At 37.5% G+C, this 22,001-nt stretch overlaps 1 protein-coding gene across 1 annotated transcript in view; it reads right to left on the bottom strand.

Annotated features, from left to right (window-relative positions):
- The window catches only part of TBC1D32 (TBC1 domain family member 32), a 229,217-nt gene that overhangs the window by 30,159 nt on the left and 177,057 nt on the right, over positions 1-22,001 (bottom strand). The window contains exon 32 of the mRNA XM_007116575.3: positions 12,962-13,102. Within this exon, the coding sequence (XP_007116637.2) occupies positions 12,962-13,102 (141 nt within the window). The remainder of the gene's footprint in view (positions 1-12,961; positions 13,103-22,001) is intronic.

Below are 22,001 nucleotides of genomic sequence, written 5' to 3'. Positions count from 1 at the left end.
CTATATTTCCTATGCTGTAACATTTCATACTTAGTCGTGTGCACTTCTTAAACACCTTCACCTATTTTGCCCCTCCACTCAACCCTCTCCCCTCTGGTAACTACTAGATTGTTCTCTGTATCTGTGAGTTTGCTTTTGATTTGTGATATATGCACCTTAATGTTCATATTCAGCACTATTTATGATAGCCAAGATATGGCAGCAAAATAAGTGTCCATCAACAGATAAACTGGATAGAAGAAGATGTGGTACATATATATACAATGGAATATTATTCAGCCATAAAAAAGAATAAAATTTTGCAATTTGGGACAACATGGGATGGACCTGGAGGGTATTATGCTTAATGAAAAATTACATAATTAAAAAAAGAATGAAGCAGAAATAAAGTACATTAAAAGGTTGGAGGAAAAAATTAACAAAAACCTAGAAAAAACATATAACCAAATTAACAAACAAAAGCTAATGACTTTACTAGTTATTAATAATAACCAAAGAGAAAATAAAACTGAAAAAGAGATCAAGCTAAACTAATTAGAAATACCTGTAATGAGAAATGTACTACACCTCTTTGGGAAAAGCTTTACAACTTTAGTAAAATATAACATAAAGAAAATAAATGTCAAAACTTACCATGTTCCTAGATAGGAAGGTTGAGTACAGTGAGGATCTATAGTTTAACATAATAGCAATCTAAATTTCAAACTCAAATGCCCACTTTGAACTGGGAAAAATCACCTTAAAGTGCACACAGAGGAACCATTAGGTAGAAAGAGCTAAACTAACTTTTTAAGGACAGATTAGGAAGGAAATGATAGGCTTACTCTTACCCCACTTTAAGACAAAATATAAAGTTACAATAAGTAAAATACAACAGTAAATAAGTAAATAGCCAATATATTACAAAACTAAATACGTAAAATATTTATTACTCAAGAATTGAAGAGATTTGGATAGTGGTAGTTACTTTTAAAGACTACTTACAAGTTAATAGGAAACACTAAGACAGGTGGGCAATTAATAAAAAGATACATCTAGTTAACAAAGCTATAGAATTATAATCAACCTTATTAATGTTTAAAAAACTCCCCAAACCCCCCAAATTTTAAAAATTTAGCAATTAGTTTTGAAAAAGCCAAATACACGGCCCTGAAGAACAGACGGTCACTTCACTTTTCTTAGAACAAAAATCAAAGCAATTTGATAATATGCATCAAGAGCCTTAAAAGTGTTCATATCTTTTTGATTAAGTATTTCTACCTTCTGGGACTCTGACCTAAAGATTCTAAAATTAGAAAAAAGGTTTAAGTTCTACAATATTAAATTTGAGCCTGATAACATAGTGAAGAAACAATCCACACTCCACCAATGAAGGACTAACTATGCACAGGAGGGAGACATCTGTGGCTACTGCATATGACCACATTTCCAATTCCAGGCCGTAAAAAAATCATTAAACCTTCCCAGTACCCCAAAAGCAGAGACAAGAATGCTTATTGTTAGATAAGATACAGTATCTCACATACCAGATACGCAGTGGTGATAAGAATTCTTGCCTTTAGTTACCCTACTTAATCCTTACAGAAGCCTTATGAAGGAGATATTATCATTGCCATTAAAAATGTAAAAAAAGAATCAAAAGAAAGCTGGAATAGAAATTCTCATAACAGACAAAATAGACTTTAAAATAAAGACTATTACAAGAGACAAAGAAGGACACTACATAATGATCAAGGGATCAAACCAAGAAAAAGAAAATAACAATTGTAAATATCTAGGAACCCAACATAGGAGCACCTCAATACATAAGGCAAATGCTAACAGCCATAAAAGGGGAAATTGACAGTAACACAATCAGAGTAGGGGACTTTAAAACCCCACTTTCACCAACGGACAGACCATCCAAATGAAAACGAATAAGGAAACATAAGCTTTAAATGACACATTAATCAAGATGGACTTAACTGATATTTATAGGACATTCCATCAAAAAAACAACATAATAAACTTTCTTCTCAAGTGCTCAAGGAACATTCTCCAGGATTGATCATATCTTGGGTCACAAATCTAGCTTTGGTAAATTTAAGAAAACTGAAATTGTATCAAGGATCTTTTCCAACCACCACGCTATGAAACTAGATATCAATCACAGGAAAAAATCTGTAACAAATACAAACACATGGAGGCTAAACAATACACTACTAAATAACCAAGAGGTCACTGAAGAAATCAAAGAGGAAATCAAAAAATACCTAGAAACAAATGACAATGAAAACACAATGACCCAAAACCTATGGGATGCAGCAAGAGCCGTTCTAAGAGGGAAGTTTATAGCAATACAATCCTACTTCAAGAAACAAGAAAAATCTCCAATCAACAACCTAAACTTACACCTAAAGCAAATAGAGAAAGAAGAACAAAAAAACCCCAAAGTTAGCAGAAGGAAAGAAATCATAAAGATCAGATCACAAATAAATGAACAAGAAATGAAGGAAACAAGACTGGGTGACTTAAACAACAGAAATTTATCTTCTCTAGATTTTGGAGAAGCCCATGGTTAAGGTACTGGCAAGGTTGTTTTCTTCTGAGCCCTCTCTCCTTGGCTTGTAAATGGCCGTCTTCTCCTGACGTTTTCACATGGTCTTTCTCTGTACGTGTCTGGTGTCCAAATTTCTTATAAGTACACTGATAATATTGGATTCAGACCCACCCTAATGACCTCATTTTAACTTAATTACCCCTTTAAAGACTCTGTCTCCAAATACAGTCTCATTCTGAGGTACTGGGGGTTAGGACTTCAACACAGGAATTTTGCAGGGGGTGGGGGCGTGGGGAAGGAGGGGCACAAATCAGCCCATACCAGATGGTATCATAAAATTTTTGTTTTCCATACATCATTACTCATGTCAACCATTAACCTTTTAATTTCAGGCTATTATAGGCATATTTTTCATCTCATTTTCTGGTCATATTTCTTATTATTGATAATGCCAACTATACATGACCAAATATTTTCTTCTTCTTTTTTTTTTAACTGTAATTCTGTTCTCAGGTATTGGATTTTCTTTTACAAATATTATGCTCCCTTCTATTATGTTTCAAAATCTTTTCATAGAGCCCATGGGTTAACTCAATATTGAATTAAAATATATCTGTGAACATCTAATATTTGTCAACAGGAAGGATATATTTAATTTCCTTTGGTCCCAACTTTACTTTTCACTTGGCAGCAACAGGATTCTTCTCCTAGATCTTGACCTGGAGGGAAGGTTGGCATGCAAAGTTCATCACCAACTTCCACTGCCTAATCAAGTATCCACACAGTATGGCTCAGCTGCCCTGGGGAGGAAACATCATGTCTCTTGCTCCTACTTGACTAGATGGCTTGAAAGAGTCAGTGGTTCTTTGACTAGAAGCAAAACGTTTTTAAATCCCTAATGCACTGCTGCGAGGCTTCTGTCTGTTCTTTGCTACAGATGTTAATACCAATCAACTTAGGGCCATGCTTTGTTAATGAAAATGAGAGCCTCTGGATGAATGAAGAAGGAGAAACCACCGAAGAGTGAAAATTAATACAAATGATCCAGGTAGCCAGAGAAAACAGTTCCCATGCAGGTGTCAGCTTCACAGGTGACTAGCAAGTCGACAGTAATGAAGGGGTAACAGTTTCTATCTTCTTTCTAGTTGGCCTGACTATTCTACAGGTTGAATTGTGTGGAAATGTTGATCATCAACTCATTTTGACCTTTAAGCCTAGCAATTTTATATGATTCAAACAAAGATATATGAAGTCAAAATACTTATTTATCCATAAAGCTTTACCCATATTGGTTAAAAAAAGTTGCCCCCAAATCTGCAATTACTTATTTATTATACAGTTTCTAATGCAGTGGCAATTTTCTGGCATTTACACAACATTCAAGCACTGTTTTCTATACAATGTCTATTTTTTTTTCCATTAAATGGAGAATAATACCAGCCTTTTCTACACATGGGAAATTTAGGAAAGGGAAAAAGAGAGTTTATAATTGAAAGCACTTTGAAAATATATCAAGTGCTATGTAAATGTTATTCAATAACAAAGGTACAAATGTTTATTATTTAACAAACATTTATGTACCTAATCTACAAGTGTTATAATTCTTCTGTGAACAAAAGACATTTAGTTCTTGCTCTCATGGGACTTATATTTAAAGAGGAGACATACACTTTTTAAATATATGACCTTCTTCACTTGGTAGGAACTGTATCTGCTATTGCTATTATATGTGTAAGATACTCCAGAATTATTAAATTGTAATAGAATTCTAAAACACTATTTCCCTGGAAGAATGCTGAATCATGAGTTAGAGTTTTTAATTCTTAAGGAAGTAACTTCTCTATATTTATAAAATGAAATAGTCCATGAATCAGCTGACAGTCTAGGACTCCAACAGGACAAAAGAAATAGTATGTGTCCAAATGGACATGGTGAACTTTTTTCTTTAACATTTTTATTATGGAATTATTCCAAATATACATAAAAGGAAAAAAGCAGTACATGAACCAGACCCATCAAAGCTTCAAAATTCTGACTGGTTGATATGTCTGAAGTCCATTTTCCTGTATAGGTTCTCCCTCTTTAAAAATTTTAAGATAAAACACATTGTAAGTTGCTATATGTTACATCTGTCTTTGCTTTAAAACAAATTGAATCAATTTTTCATTTACCACACAAGACAAAAACAAAAATCCAGAATAATAATACCAACATAACCACAAGCAATATGATTACTTAAAACAGTAGTATTTTTGCTGTTTTGTCATTTAGACAACGTATTACTTGGCATGTACAGTCAAATTACTGTGTTTTAAAGTGCCTTTTAGGGTGTGGAGAAAAAGAAACCCTCCTATACTATTGGTGGGAATGTAAACTGGTGCAGACACTATGGAGAACAGTATGGAGGTTCTGTAAAAAGTAAAAATAGAGCTACCATATGATCCAGCAATCCTACTCCTGGGCATATATCTGGAGAAAACTCTAATTTGAAAACATACATGCACCCCGATGTTCACTGCAGCACTATTTACAACAGCCAAGACATGGAAGCAACCTAAGGGTCCATCGACAGATGAATGGATAACGAAGATGTGGCACATTTACACAATGGAATATTACTCAGCCATAAAAAAGAATGAAATAATGCCATTTGCAGCAACATGGATGGACCTAGAGATTATCACACTAAGTGAAGTAAGTCAGACAGAGAAAGATAACTATCATAGGGTATCACTTATATGTGGAATCTAAAAAAAATGATATAAATGAACTTTTTTACAAAACAGAGACACACAGACATAGAAAACAAACTTATGGTTACCAGAGGGGATAACAGCAGGTGCGGGAGATAAATTAGGAGTTTGGGATTAACATATACACACTAGTATATATAAAATAGGTAAACGACAAGGACCTACTGTAGAGCACAGGGAACTATATTCAATGTCTTGTAATAACCCATAATGGAAAAGATTCTGAAAATAACATATATATATATATATATATATACACACACATATATATGTATGTACCAAAGGCATGAGCCATGAAAGAGATACTTGATAAGCTGGATTTCATTAAATAAAAAAGTTCTGTTCCATGGTAGACAATAACAAGAGAACTAGAAGATAAGCCATGGACTGGGAAAACTATTTGCAAATGACACATCTGAAAAAGGACTGGTATCCAAAATATACAGAGAATTATTAAAACTCAATGCTAAGAAATCAAATAACTTAATTAAAAAAATGGGCCAAATCATAGCCTCCTTCCTCCTCCAACTTCATGACGGAGAATCAGGAAATCACCACTGGAACTACTGAGTTCAAGAATACATACCTGAGATTAAAGTAAACCTGGAGGACAAGATGGTGGAGTAGAAGAACCTGAGCTCACCTCCTCTCACGAAGACAGCAAAATCACAACTAACTGCTGAACAACCATCAATAGAAAAGGGCTGGAACCTACCAAAAAAGATAATTCTACTTCCAAAGACAAAGCCACAACGAGATGGTAGAAGGGGCACATTCGCAATACAATCAAATCCCATACTAATTATTTTCTAGTTTGACCCACAAACTAGAAAATAATTATATCACAGAGGTTCTCTCACAGGAGTGAGAGTTCTGAGCCCCACGTCAGGCTCCCCAGTCTGGAGGTCTTGCATTGGTAGGAGAAGCCCCCAGAGCAGTTGGCTTTTAAGGCCAGTGGGGCTTGACTGCAGGAACTCCACAGGACTGGGGGAAACAGAAGCACCACTCTTGGAGGGCACAAATAAGGTCTTGTGTGAGCTGGGACATGGGAAAGAGCAGTGACTTCATAGGACCCTGGGTGAGACCTACCTGCTGGTCTTGGAGGGGTCTGCTAGGGAGGTGAGGGGTGGCTGTGGCTCACTGTGGGTAAAAGGACACTGGTGGCAGAGGTACTGGGGGGTACTCATTGGCATGAGCTGTCCTGGGGGCCACCATTTTGACACCAAGACCTGGCCCCACCCAACAGCCCTTAGGTTCCAGTGCTGGCACGCCTTAGGCCAGACAACCCGCAGGGCGGGAACACAGCCCCACCCATCAGCAGACAGGCTGCCTAAAGTCATCCTGAGCCACAGCCACCTCTAAACACACTCCTTGACACGGCCCTGCCCACCAGAGGGACAAGACCCAGCTTCACCCACCGGTGGGCAGGCACCAGTCCCTCCCACCAGGAAGCCTGCACAAGCCCCATGACCAGCCTCACTCACCTGGGGGCAGACACCAGAACCAAGAGGAACTACAATCCTGCAGTCTGTGGGACCTCAAACACAGAAAGTGAGACAAAATGAGATGGCAGAGGAATATGTTCCAGGTGAAGGAACAGTATAAAACCCCAAAAGAATAATTACATGAAGTGATAGACAATCTACCTGAAAATGAATTCACAGTAATGATAGTAAAGATGATCCAAGATCTTGGAAAAAGAATGGAGGCACAGACCAAGAAGATACAAGAAATGTTTAACAAAGAGCTAGAAGATTTAAAAAACAAACAGAGTTGAACAATACAATAACTGAAATGACAAATACACCAGAAAGAATCAATAGCAGAATAAATGATGCAGAAGGATGGATAAGTGAGCTGAAGACAGAATGGTGGAAATCACTGCTGTAGAACAGAATAAAGAAAAACGAATGAAAAGAAATGAAGACAGCCTAAGAGACCTCTGGGACAACATTAAACGCACCAACATTTGAATTATAGGGGTCCTAGAAGGAGAAGAGAGAGACAAAGGGCCTGAGAAAGTATTTGAAGAGGTAATAGCTGAAAACTTCCTTAACATGGGAAAGGAAACAGTCACCTAAGTCCAGGAAGTGCAGAGAGTCCCATAAAGGATAAAGCCAAGGAGGGATATGCAGAGACATATTAATCAACTTGACAAAAAGATAAAGAGAAAATATCAAAAGCAACAAGGGAAAAGCAACAAATAACATACAAGGGAATCCCCATAAGGTTATCAGCTGGTATTTCAGCAGAAACTCTGCAGGCCAGAATGGAGTGGCAGGATATATTTAAGTGGTGGAAGAATTAAAACTACAACCAAGAATACTCAGCAAGGCTCTTGTTCAGATTCGATGGAGAAATCAAAAGCTTTACAGACAAGCAAAAGCTAACAGAATATGGCACCACCAAACCAGCTTTACAACAAATGCTAAAGAAACTACTCTAGAACAAGAAAATTATGAATGTGAAAGCTGACTGGTCAAAGCAAACATACAGTAAAAGGTAGGAAATCATCCACTCACAAACATGCTATCAAAACCAGCAATCATGAGAAGAGGAGAGTACAATGCAGGATATTGGAAATGCATTTGAAATTAAGAGACCAGCAACTTAAAACAATCTTGTATATACATATATAGACTGCTGTATCAAAACCTCATGGTACCGCAAACCAAGAATCTACTTATAGATACACACACAGAAAAGAAAAAGGAATCCAAACACAACACTAAACATAGTCATCAAATCACAAGAGGACAAAAGAGGGAGGGAAGAAAAAAGACCTACAAAAATAACCCACCCAACAAACAGCTCATGCAGCTCAATATCAAAAAAATAAACAACTCAATCAAAAAATGGGTGGAAGATCTAAATAGACATTTCTCCAAAGAAGACATAAAGATGGCTAAAAAGCACATATTATTAGAGAAATGCAAATCAGAACTACAATGAGGTCTCACTTCACACCAGTCAGAATGGCTGTCGTCAAAAAATCTGCAAACAATAAATGCCCAAATCTACAAAAACAACCGCCCCCCCAAATTAACAAAACAGGAATAAAAACATACATATCAGTAACTACCTTAAATGTAAATGGATTAAAATGCTCCAACCAAAAGACTGGCTGAACGGATACAAAGACAAGACCCATATATACGCTGTCTACAAAAGACCCACTTCAGACCTAGGGACACATACAGACTGAAAGTGAGGAGATGGAAAAAGGTATTCTATGCAAACGTAAATCAAAAGAAAGCTGGAGTAGCAGTACTCATATCATATCAAATAGACTTTAAAATGACGACTGTTACAAGAGACAAAGAAGGACACTACATAATGATCAAGGGATCAATCCAAGAAGAAGATATAACAATTGTAAATATTTATGTACCCAGCATAGGAGCACCTCAATATACAAGGCAAATGCTAACAGCCATAAAAGGAGAAATCAACAGTAACACAATAATAATGGGGGATTTTAACATCCCACTTACATCAATGGACAGATCATCAAGACAGAAAATCTATAAAGGAAACACAGGTCTTAAATGACACATTAGAGCAGATGGACTTGATTGATACTCATATAGCATTCTGTCCAAAAACGGCAGAATACACATTCTTTTCAAGTGCACATGGAACATTCTCCAGGATAGATCACATTCTGGGCCATAAAGCAACCCTTGATAAATTTAAGAAAACTGAAATCTTATCAAGCATATTTTCTGACCACAACGCTAGGAGGTTAGAAATCAACTACAAAAAAAAAAAAAAAAAAAAAACTAAAAAAACCAAACATGTGGAGGCTAAACAATACACTACTAAACAACCGATGAGTCACTAAAGAAAGCAAAGAGAACATAAAAAAAATACCTAGAGACAAATGACAGTCAAAACATGATGATCTAAAACCTATGGGGTGCAGCAAAAGCAGTTCTAAAGAGAGAAGTTTATAGCAATACAGTCTCATCTCAGGAAACAAGAAAAATCCCAAATAAACAACCTAAGAACAAACAAAACCCAAAGTTAGCAGGAGGAAAGAAATCATAAAAGATCAGAGCAGAAATAAATGAAATAGAGATGAAGAAAACATTAGAAAAGATCAATGAAACTAAAAGCTGGCTCTTTGACAAGATAAACAAAATAGGTAAACCTTTAGACAGACTCATTGAGAAAAAAAGGGAGAGGATTCAAATCAATAAAATTAGAAATGAAAAAGGAGAAGTTACAATGGACACCACAGAAATACAGAGGATCATAAGAGACCTCTACAAGCAACTATATGCCAACAAAATGGACAACCTAGAAGAAATGGGCAAATTCTTAGAAAGGTACAACCTTCCAAGATTGAAACAGGAAGAAATAGAAAATATGAACAGACCAATCACAAGTACTGAATTGAAACTGTGATTAAAAAATTTCCAACAAACAAAAGCCCAGGACCAGATGGCTTCACAGGCGAATTCTATCAAACATTTAGAGAAGAGCTAACACCTATCCTTCTCAACCCCTTCCAAAATATAGCAGAGGGAGGAACACTCCCAAACTCATTCTGCGAGACCACCATCACCCTATTACCAAAACCAGACAAAGATGTCACAAAGAAAGAAAACTACAGGCCAATATCACTGATGAACAAACATGCAAAAATCCTCAACAACATACTAGCAAAAAGAATCCAACAGCACATTAAAAGGATCATACACCTTGATCAAGTGGGGTTTATCACACGCATGCAAGGATTCTCCAGTATATGCAAATCAATCAATGTGATACACCATATTAACAAATTGAAGGAGAAAAACCATAGGATAATCTCAATAGACGCAGAAAAAGCTTTTGACAAAATTCAATACCCATTTATGATAAAAACCCTCCAGAAAGTAGGCATAGAGGGAATCTAACTCAACATAATAAAGGCCATATATGACAAACCCACAGCCAACATCGTCCTCAATGGTGAAAAACTGAAACCATTTCCACTAAGATCAGGAACAAGACAAGGTTGCCCACTCTCACCACTATTAAGAAAGTAGGCATAGAGGGAACTTTCCTCAACATAATAAAGGCCATATATGACAAACCCACAGCCAGCATCGTCCTCAATGGTGAAAAACTGAAACCATTTCCACTAAGATCAGGAACAAGACAAGGTTGCCCACTCTCACCACTATTACTCAACATAGTTTTGGAAGTTTTAGCCACAGCCATCAGAGAAGAAAAAGAAATAAAAGGAATCTAGATCAGAGAAAAAAAAGTAAAACTGTCACTGTCTGCAGATGACACTGATACTGTACACAGAGAATGCTAAAGATATTACCAGAAAACTACTAGAGCTAATCAATGAATTTGGTAAAGTAGCAGGATACAAAATTAATGCACAGAACACTCATGCATTCCTATACACTGACGATGAAAAATTTGAAAGAGAAATTAAGAAAATACGTTTTGGAAGTCCTAGTCATGGCAATCAGAGAAGAAAAAGAAATAAAAGGAATCCAAATCGGAAAAGAAGAGGTAAAGCTCTCACTGTTTGCAGATGACATGATACTCTACATAGGTAATCCTAAAGATGCTACCAGAAAACTACTAGAGCTAATCAATGAATTTGGTAAAGTAGCAGGATACAAAATTAATGCACAGAAATCTCTGGCATTCTTATACACTAGTGATGAAAAATCTGAAAGTGAAATTAAGAAAACACTCCCATTTACCACTGCAACGAAAAGAATAAAATATCTAGGAATAAACCTACTTAAGGAGACAAAAGACCTGTATGCAGAAAACTATAATACACTGATGAAGGAAATTAAAGATGAGACAAACAGATGGAGAGATATACTACGTTCTTATATTGGAGAAATCAACATTGTGAAAATGACTATACTTACCCAAAGAAATCTACAGATTCATTGCAATCCCTATCAAACTACCAATGGCATTTTTCACAGAACGAGAACAAAAAAATTTCACAATTTGTATGGAATACACAAAAGACTCCGAATAGCCAAAGCAATCTTAAGAAAGAAAACCAGAGCTGGAGGAATCAGGGTCCCGGGTCTCAGACTATACTACAAAGCGACAGTAATCAAGACAGTATGGTACTGGCACAAAAACAGAAATATAGATCAATGTTACAGTATAGAAAGCCCAGAGATAAACCCACGCACAGTATGGACACCTTATCTTTGATAAAGGAGGCAAGAATATACAGTGGAGAAAAGACATTCTCTTCAATAAGTGGTGCTGGGAAAACTGGACATTACATGTAAAAGAATGAAATTAGAACACTCCCTACCACCATACACAAAAATAAACTTAAAATGGATTAAAGACCTCAAAGTAAGGCCAGACACTCTAAAACTCTTGGAGGAAAACATAGGCAGAATACTCTATGACATAAATCACAGCAAGATCCTTTTTGACCCACCTCCTAGAGAAATGGAAATTAAAACAAAAATAAACAAACGGGACCCAATGAAACTTAAAAGCCTTTGCATAGCAAAGGAAACCATAAGCAAGACGAAAAGACAAGCCTCAGAATGGGAGAAAATATTTGCAAACAAAGCAACTGACAAAGGATTAATCTCCAAAATATGCAAGCAGTTCATGCAGCTCAATATGAAAAAAACAAACAACGCAATCCAAAAATGGGCAGAAGACCTAAACAGACTATTCTCCAAAGAAGATATACAGATTGGCAACAAACACATGAAAGGATGGTCAACAACCCTTATCATCAGAGAAATGCAAATCAAAACTACAATGAGGTATCACCTCACACCAGTCGGAATGGCCATCATCAAAAAGTCTACGAACAATAAATGCTGGAGAAGGTGTGGAGAAAAGGGAACCCTCTTGCACTGTTGGTGGAAATGTAAATTGATACAGCCACTATGGAGAACAGTATGGAGGTTCCTTCAAAAACTAAAAATAGAACTACCATACGAGTCTGTCATACAGAGTGAAGTAAGTCAGAAAGAGAAAAACAAATACCATATGCTAACACATATATGTGGAATTAAAAAAAAAAGGTTCTGAAGAACCTAGGGGCAGGGCAGGAATAAAGACGCAAACGTAGAGAATGGACTTGAGGACTTGGGGTGGGGGAAGGGTAAGCTGGGACGGAGGGAGAGAGTGGCATGGACATATATACACTTCCAAATGTAAAATAGATAGCTAGTGGGAAGCAGCAGCATAGTACAGGGAGATCAACTCGGAGCTTTGTGACCATCTAGAGGGGTGGGATAGGGCGGGAGAGAGGGAAGCACAAGAGGGAGTGGATATGGGGATATATGTATACGTATAGCTGATTCACTTTGTTATATAGCAGAAACTAACACACCATTGTAAAGCAATTATACTCCAATAAAGATGTTAAAAAAAAAAGGCTACATGTCATAGACTTTCAGAACGTCTATGTCTTGAATAGCTGAAACAGAACTCAACATCTGTGAATGCCAGGGATCTACTATAAAGCAAACCTATATGTTATAAAAAACCTAGGAGAAAAAAGCCAGTTTAAAGATTTAAACACATAGAGATGTATGACTACTTACAAAAATAATGTGATTAATTTCAATGTATTTCCTATATTTGATGAGAATGTAATTTTCTTTAAATACACTGAGATCTGGGAGTTGAAGAAATACTATTTCCTATGGATTACCTGTGATGGTGCAAAACCAGACATATGAAAAGCTGAAAATACAAGTGGCACCTCTGCTTTCAGTAGCATTTCAATATAGTGAGTGCTGCAAAAATATACTGGATGAATGCCAGATTCTATAGTGTCAATAGGTAGGTACCCCTGCATAAAAGAGAAAAATTTATAATTAATGAATATGCAGCTAATTTAAAACCAATCAAATTCATCTAAATCTTTTGCTCTAAATTGCTACTTCAAAATTACCATGGTGGCATAACAAGCTACTGCAAATTTTATGTAAGTTAAAAAGTTAGAACATTAAACACTATAGAAAGATTAAAACTCAGTAAAGGCAGTATGATATACCTTCCTTCCAAGATAAAGGAATAAAATTAACACTTTGTAATTGTGACAAATTCAATCCCTTATGGAATAATGGAGATGGATGTTGCATGAAAGAATAAATACATGGATGAGTACATGAGTAATAAATGCTTTACATTTTAAAACTAAGTATATTTCAATATACTTATATATCCTTGGATTTAGTCAATGACTCTAAAACATCAAAAAGGTTTATTTAGTGTGTCAGCTCTTGGTATTTGCCTAATCCGCTTTTTCTAAGTTAATGTTAAATAACCCAAATCTAAGCTCTAGCTACTAATAAGTGAAATTGGGAAATCCATAAGAAATTCATATCTAAAACTGTGATGCAGTCCCATCAAAGTACTCAGGCTATCTATCTACAAATATATAAAATTTATTTCATGTTTTTATATTTATTTATATGTCTAAGTATATATTATATATAATATATTTATAGATACATATACACATATATTTACAAACTTGCAATGCATTTTTCAGCCATTTCTTCATAAAGTCGGTTACTTTTTCAATTTAGTTCTTGGGTACAATTTATCATGAATGCTCAATGTTTTAATGAGTGTTACTTTAAACCCAACATCTGACCACAAAAAATTTTTTAAACAAAGAATAAACCTGAAGATGTAATTTTGTGTCAAGAAAAACTATTAGACTAACGATTATATCCTACAGACTTATAATGAACATTGATACTCAAATTAGATCTGACTTCTAGAGAGCCATTTTAACGTTTTTACCTTTACTGGGCAACTCAAACTTTTTTAATAAAAGGAAGTTAATACTTTAAAATCAAAAATCAAACTCATATATAACACTTACATAAGAGTTAAAATAAGGAGGATTTTTTGAAACTTTATACTGCTAAACCATTTTTAAGGATTTAGGTTTGAGTAATATATGAAAATTTCTGAAACCAATGAGTTGATTTATCAGTAGTTTTTTTTTATCATTCATTATGATAAATGGTTTACCATTTCACATTGTAGAAATATATATTTGTGGGAACATACAGGTACAAATATATATTTTATGATAGGTTCTTAGGGAGATATCTCACAGTACACAAAAAAATTAATATTATATACTGACTGAAGACATACATAGCATATTAAATGAACATCTCATAGTCAACTTCAGATGGATGTGCAAAGAAAATTACCTTTATTAAGTAGTTAAGAATAATAATATGAACTGAATGAGAATTAGTACCCTTTGATTTATCTTCTTTTGTTGAATACACAATGTGTTTCACTAATTACTATTTGTAGAGTAGAATTAATGAATCTAATAAATATATGTAAAAGCAAAATAAATCAACTTATACGTATGTAATACTTTAATTTTCAATGCAAACTTAGCTAATAATTTTCTGAATATATATATATAATAGTGTAAGAACTGTACATATTGGAAATATCTCTTACACAGTGTTCTCTAATTTGGATAAAAACAACATATTTAGAATAGGTTTGTATAGAGATGGAGATAAAAGACTAATTAATTACCTTCTTAAAGAAAATAAAACATTATTATGTAATGGATTCCCAAAGATAAGCCAAGAATTCTTCTACTCTTATGAATTATACTCTGTTGGAAGAAATTATGCCATAAATTTTGGTAACCAACGCAGCTCCTAGCGCCACGACCTGTATAGAGTAGCTACTCAACAAATTGACTGAATGACAACAACATACTAATGACTGCACACTGTAATCACAGGAAACTTTCTTATAATAAAAGTTTTGTTAATTGGTCTATTTTTATTTCATAACTCTAATTTACAGTAAATGGTATTCATAAAACCAAATCAATAATGACAGCTCTGAGTCACATGAATATAACAAGGAACCTTCTGAATCATCAAATTATAAATTATGTTTGTTATACTTTTAGTGTTTTGATATATTTTGGTTAGTCATAACTCTTGGAAAGGATGGTAACGCTTAATAAAAGGTAACTCTAAATAAAATGCAGAACATAGGATTAAGCAGACCACATACAGGATCAAAGCATTTAACAGATCACCTAAGTAACATATATACTAGGCAAGTATCATGCAAAAAATTATCAGTACCAAAATGTTCATGTTATGCCACTGCTTAGAGTATTTGGCTTTAATGATTAAAAATGAAAGATATGTGCTTAAAGAAATGAAACACAGTAAGCAGTCTTAGTTTTCTTCTTCCACTAGAGGTAGTTCTGATGAGTCATTTTATTCCTGACACTAAGAAAAATCTATGGAAATTAAATAGAAAGACGTTATTAGAAAAGACAAACTCTCCAAACCAATCCAAACTGATCCAATCCAATCCAGTCCAGTCCTCCACTCTAGGGTTCTGTGGGAAGAGAACAGGCCGTGTTTCATTGGCAGTGCTGCAGCGACTCTGTGCAGCATGTGCATCATACACATCATGCAGAGGGGTGAACAGAAAACTCTGGAGATATCTTTTTAAACTTTGATTCTATAATTCTAAAAAACAAATCTTTCTCCTCTCAGGGAAAAAAAAAAACACATAGGAAAACAGAATCTTCAAATACGATTAAGATTTAAAGTCACATGTAAGAAAGGGAAGGGGTTTTGACACCTGTCCTCTTTCCAGCAAGTGACTGGTTACATGACTTACTATTGCTAATGCCCTGCAAATGGATTACAAATGTGCCACGACATGCTAATGGTTGTAAAATTTAAATCAAATGAATATTTCAATGCTATTAGAATTTTTAACTCCAAACTTCCCGTGTTAGGTAATTATTACTTTATTTTATGAAGAGGAAGATAGAGATATTTGCACACACTCTTATCTATATAAATAATATAATATATATAAAGTAAGTGTCCCATGATACCTTCCTGTTGAACTACAGTACTTCATTGGAATGTCACTTCACCCTCGTTTATCAATGGAGTTTTGGTTTTATGTGCATTAAAATACTTCAGTTTCTATTTCAATTTAATTTGTTCTATTTCATATGCTTCTACTAACAGAGAAGGCATATATAACTGTAACTTTTATTATAATTGTTGTTTGAGATTAGGTATTCCTCCATGGAAATAACTGATTTCTTGATTTTTCTTAATCTATATTTATTAACAGCTTTGATGTTAACAATTAGTCAAACTGATTCTTGATGAAACTCCATAAAAAATGATTATTTTATCATTCAGGAAGGATTTTCTTAAGGACAAATAAAATTGGAAGATAATTTAATTAAATCAGTACATTAAAGAGTTCTTCTGGTCTAAACACCTTAAGGACACATTTTTCAAATTATTTTTATCTCACAATAATAGTAATAGTTTACAAAATTTTGAGATCTTCAAATTAATATTTCATTATGTCCTATACTGTTTATCCTAGGCCAAATTTTTAAATCTTTTGGATGCAATTTGCTTACAACACTTTTAGGAATGTAGAGGAGCTCTCTTAAATACATTTTCTAAAGTAATAAAAAAGCCTAGTATCCTTTACAAATTTCTATTTAAATATTAATTCATACATTCAGAACATTTACTGAATAATTATGATGGGACATAGTTTGGGACATGTCAGCGAACAAAACCCTGCCCTCGAGAGCTTATGTTTAAGTGTATAAATAATAAATACATAAATTAAGAAGCATAGTGGGAATTGATGTAGGCTATGGAACATAAGGAAACAAACAGAACAGGGTAATGAGGTAGGGGAATGGGGGACTGGGGGAACAGGTTGAAGCTTTTTTGAGGTTGATTACAAAAATGCGGTATTGTGCTAAAGATGGTGGACAAGTCTGTGCTATTAATGGCTAAAGCTAAAGTGTCTTTAACATGTCTTGTGGCAACTGCAGACTTGCTTATTTTGTCAACCTGCATAGAAAGTGTCAGTGTAATGTCTGAGACCAATGGAACAAGCATAATACAAAAGGACCCCCTTTTTTTTAACATCTTTATTGGAGTATAATTGCTTTACAATGGTGGGTTAGTTTCTGCTTTATAACAAAGTGAATCTGTTATACATATACATATGTTCGCATAGCTCTTCCCTCTTGTGTCTCCCTCCCTCGCACCCTCCCTTATCCCACCACTCTAGGTGGTCACAAAGCACCAAGTTGATCTCCCTGTGCTATATGGCTGCTTCCCACTAGCTATCTATTTTACGTTTGGTAGTGTATATATGTCCATGCCACTCTCTCACTTTGTCCCAGCTTACCCTTCCCCCTCCCCATATCCTCAAGTCCATTCTCTAGTAGGTCTGTGTCTTTATTCCCGTCTTACCCCTAGGTTCTTCATGATCTTTTTTTCCCCTTAGATTCCATACATATGTATTAGCATACGGTATTTATTTTTATCTTTCTGACTTACTTTGTATGACAGACTCTAGGTGCATCCACCTCACCACAAAAAACTCAATTTCATTTCTCTTTATGGCTGAGTAATATTCCATTGTATATATGTGCCACATCTTCTTTATCCATTCATCCGATGATGGACACTTAGGTAGCTTCCATCTCCTGGCTATTGTAAATAGAGCTGCAATGAACATTTTGGTACATGACTCTTTTTGAATTATGGTTTTCTCAGGGTATATGCCCAGTAGTGGGATTGCTGGGTCATAAGGGAGTTCTATTTGTAGTTTTTGAAGGAACCTCCATACTGTTCTCCAGAGTGGCTGTATCAATTTACATTCCCACCAGCAGTGCAAGAGTGTTCCCTTTTCTCCACACCCTCTCCAGCATTTATTGTCCCTAGATTTTTTGATGATGGCCATTCTGACTGGTGTGAGATGATATCTCATTGTAGTTTTGATTTGCATTTCTCTAATGATTAATGATGTTGAGCATTCTTTCATGTGTTTGTTGGCAATCTGTATATCTTCTTTGGAGAAAGGTCTATTTAATAAAGCCTATTTTATAGGCATATGGTGAGGATCAAATAAGATAACATTTGTAAAACAGCACACTGTCATAGAACAAAGAAAACAATAAAGCTTAGATATAATTATAATTATTAGAGAGCAGGAATCAGGTATTATCACCAGAAGACCTGGTATCTGGGATTTGGCAGGTTGCGGGTCATTGGTGAGGAGAACGGATTCAGATGTAAGTATTAACCAGTGAGCAGAAGATCATGGAATTATCTGTCCCCAAAGAGACAGAGAGTGTCCTCCACCAATTCTTGAGGCCCTTGGCATTTATTAGGGCCCTTGATAAGCGTTGGTTCCTGGTGCAGAAAAGACTCAAGAATGTCCTGACACTGATGAGTGCCAGACACTGATGTGGTCAGTAAGAGGTGTGGTTGATGTGAAGTGACCCCTCCCATCCCCAAATCCAGCTGCCCCGCCGTGGGCAGGAGCTGTCCTACCTGGAGCCTGGGGGAATGGACAGGATGACCTCAGAGGTCCTCACGAGGCATTACTAGCCTCAGGAAGCTCCAGATTTACCTGATTTCCCTCTGTCTTCTCTTACAAAACTTGGTATTTCCAGTTGTGTTGGAGGGGAGGTTGGGATGCAGACAGCCACCTTCTCTGGCTCCAAGCTAAGAGGCAGAGCACCTGGGCCCTTTCAACCCACACCCCACTGCACTGCAAGTCACCCCCAGGACCACCATCCCTTCTAACTCAGGTTCATTGCTTCTGGGGAGATCACCCCTGAGAAAAGAGCCAAGAGAGGGGGATTAGCATCCGTGCATTTCTAAATCTGTCCAGCTGTGTAAACGGTTTAGAGCAGGATAAAGCAGACCATAATTATCACAATTATAATGAGAGGGGAGAACACGGATGCAGACGTATAATCCAGATTAAAGTATGAAGGGGAGTTACACTGTCTCCCAAGGCCCTTTCTATGCTAATCCTGTGTGAGTCTATGTGGCTAAACGTGCCTGGGGACCCATCCTGATAATCTGGTGATGTGGAGACCAGTTGATTTTTGGATTTACAGCTTTCCAGGAAAACGTCGTGGGGCCTTGGAGATCAGGAGAGCATGGGGCAATGAAAGTGCAGACGGCAGCTCTGCTCAAGGCTCCAGCCCTGGAGGGGGTTGAGGGCTGGCCCGGCCCACATTGTGCTTTGCATACATGGTGAAGGGGCAGAGCCCTGGGCCAAACAAGTGTGCAGTTTGGTCCCGACCCTGGTTCACTTCTTCCCCTACCTCCTTGTCGGCCTTGCTCTGCGAAGGCCTCCTAAGGGCTTGTCTTCGGGCAGGTTCCCTAGAAGCAGAGCCTGAGTGAGATTCTCATGTAAGTGGTTGGTTAGGAGTGTGTTTGTGAAGCATCTGAGAGGGCGTGAGGGAAGCAGGACAGAGCAGAGGACAAAGCCAGGGGAAAATGCGCTATCGAGGAAGACTGCCTGATCCGACTGGGAGCCCTGAAGTGAGAGTTGCCCCCCAGAAGTTGCTACACTGAGACGGGGCTGGGCTTTTATACTCCTACGTCAGTCAGTGATTGCCCACTTGTCTCCCAGGCTTGTCTCCGTGAGGAGACTGTCCTAGGCTAAGGGCTGGCCTCTGGAGAAGTTTGCTAGGAGATGGGGAATGGGTACGCTGGCCCAGAAATGGGGGTCTGGCAGGGCACCAACAGCACCTGCTACAGAGCTCTTCCACTCCCAGATTTGTCCTCTCCTCTTTCTCTCCATGAAACATCACATTAATTAAACTCAAGAAGTTCCTCATAGGGACTTCCCTGGTGGCGCAGCGGTTAAGAATCCGCCTGCCAGTGCAGGGGACACGGGTTCGAGCCCTGGTCCAGGAAGATCCCACACGCAGCAGAGCAACTAAGCCCATGCGCCACAACTACTGAGCCCATGTGCCACAACTACTGAAGCCCGAGTACCTAGAGCCCGTTCTCTGCAACAAAGAGAAGCCACCGCAATGAGAAGCCCATGCACCGCAACAAAGAGTAGCCCCCACTCGCCGCAACTAGAGAAAGCCCGCGTGCAGCAACGAAGACCCAACACGGCCAAAAATAAATAAATAAAATAAATAAATTTATTTTAATAAAAGTGATTAATTGCTGGGATAATTCTTCCTTGACTAATCACATTTAAATGTTTATTTTAATAAGCATTCTTAAAATGCATTTTCATGTTAATTGGATTCTCACGAGGGCACTAAGAACCCATTTTGTTATTATTATTCCCATTATACAAACTGCTGCTAAGGTGGTTAAGTGTTTTACTTTATGGTGACTTAGCTAGTCAAAGTAGTCCATTTCTAATAGTAAAATTTCAGGTGTACTACAGATATCAGGGGACTATTCCTTTTAGGGGAGCTCTTTTCTGAGCAACTCTTTATTTTTATTTTTATTTTTTTCTGAGCAACTCTTTAAATCATCAACGTCTTAGCACCCTTCCAAAGCATCAACCTCAAATGAAAATATTTATCAACAATCTTCTGTGTTCAAGACACTGGTATTTTGTGGGGGCTTTAAAAGGGTTGTGGCGTCTGCCTAAGAGGCTTTCAGTCTAATCAAGGAGCCAGATGTTTAACAAATGGGGAGGTTTGATCTATCGCCAAATAAGACGGTAGGTGGGCATAGTAGGAACAGGGTATGGGGGAGCTTCTGAAGAGGAGAGGGATTCCAGGCTGGCTTTCGGAGAAGGATGGGTCTTGAATCAGTTAGATTCAAGCTAGCTGCTAGACAGTCCCTTCCTGCCAGCTGGTTGTCACTGGGACACCTGTGCCAGGAAGTGGCACATCCATCCATTTATGTATTCATTCACAAACACATGTCAGCTGAGCTCCCACTACATGGCAAGCTCTGTGCTTGGCTCTGGGGAGGCAGTGATGAGAGGGCTCCCTTCGGAGCTCACAGTCTAATGCAGACGTGGCCCACACTGCTGTCAATTGTCCAGTCCCTCATCCCAGGTCCTGGGCAGTTCAGGCTGGCAAATGCTCTGAGCATCAGTGTCTGCTCTGGACTTCACTCAACTCTAATTAAACAAGGGGTCAGTTCGATATCTCCCTGGAAAGCAGAGGTTCTACAGGAGTGAGTGTATCACTTAGGAATGTTTTTGGCTGCAAGAAACAGAAAACACTGCTTAAAATAACTTTAGACATAAGGACTTATTTAATCACTTAACAAGAGGTTTGGAGGTGGCAGCAGCTGCTGGTCTTCGCTCACTGACTCAGCAGCATCAGGAGAGCCTTTTGTCCTCCTGGTCTGTCTCTCATAGTATCGAAAGGGCTGCTATAGCCCAGTACATCACATGTTTCTGCATGGCAGGAAGGAAGGGGTTAGAGACAGCTGAGTCTATTCTCTTGTAAAGAAAGCAGCACTTTCCCAGAATCTGTAGTTGCCTGCTTAGTTCTCATTGGCCAGAACTATGCACGTGGCCACCCCTAACTACAGGAGAGGTTGGGAAGCATCTCACCTGGCACTGGGAACGTTGCCACTCTGTGCAACATGGGGTTCGTTACCGAGGACGATGGGGGAATGAATAGCAGGGAGGCAGCCAGCAGCGTTGCTGTAGGAGAGCTGTGGACTTCCTTGTGCAATCCTAGGCACTGAGCTTCTGCTCAAGAAACTTCTGGATGGGGCTTCCCTGGTGGCACAGTGGTTAAGAATCCGCCTGCTAATGCAGGGGACACGGGTTCTAGCCCCGGTCCAGGAAGATCCCACATGCTGCGGAGCAGCTAAGCCCGTGCACCACAACTACTGAGCCTGCTCTCTAGAGCCCACATGCCACAACTACTGAAGCCCACA

This window comes from Physeter macrocephalus, chromosome 10, assembly GCF_002837175.3.
Source record: "Physeter macrocephalus isolate SW-GA chromosome 10, ASM283717v5, whole genome shotgun sequence".
NCBI classification, from domain to species: domain Eukaryota; kingdom Metazoa; phylum Chordata; class Mammalia; order Artiodactyla; family Physeteridae; genus Physeter; species Physeter macrocephalus.
Note: the sequence above shows the minus strand (reverse complement) of the source record. Positions and strands in the feature narration are given on the sequence as shown.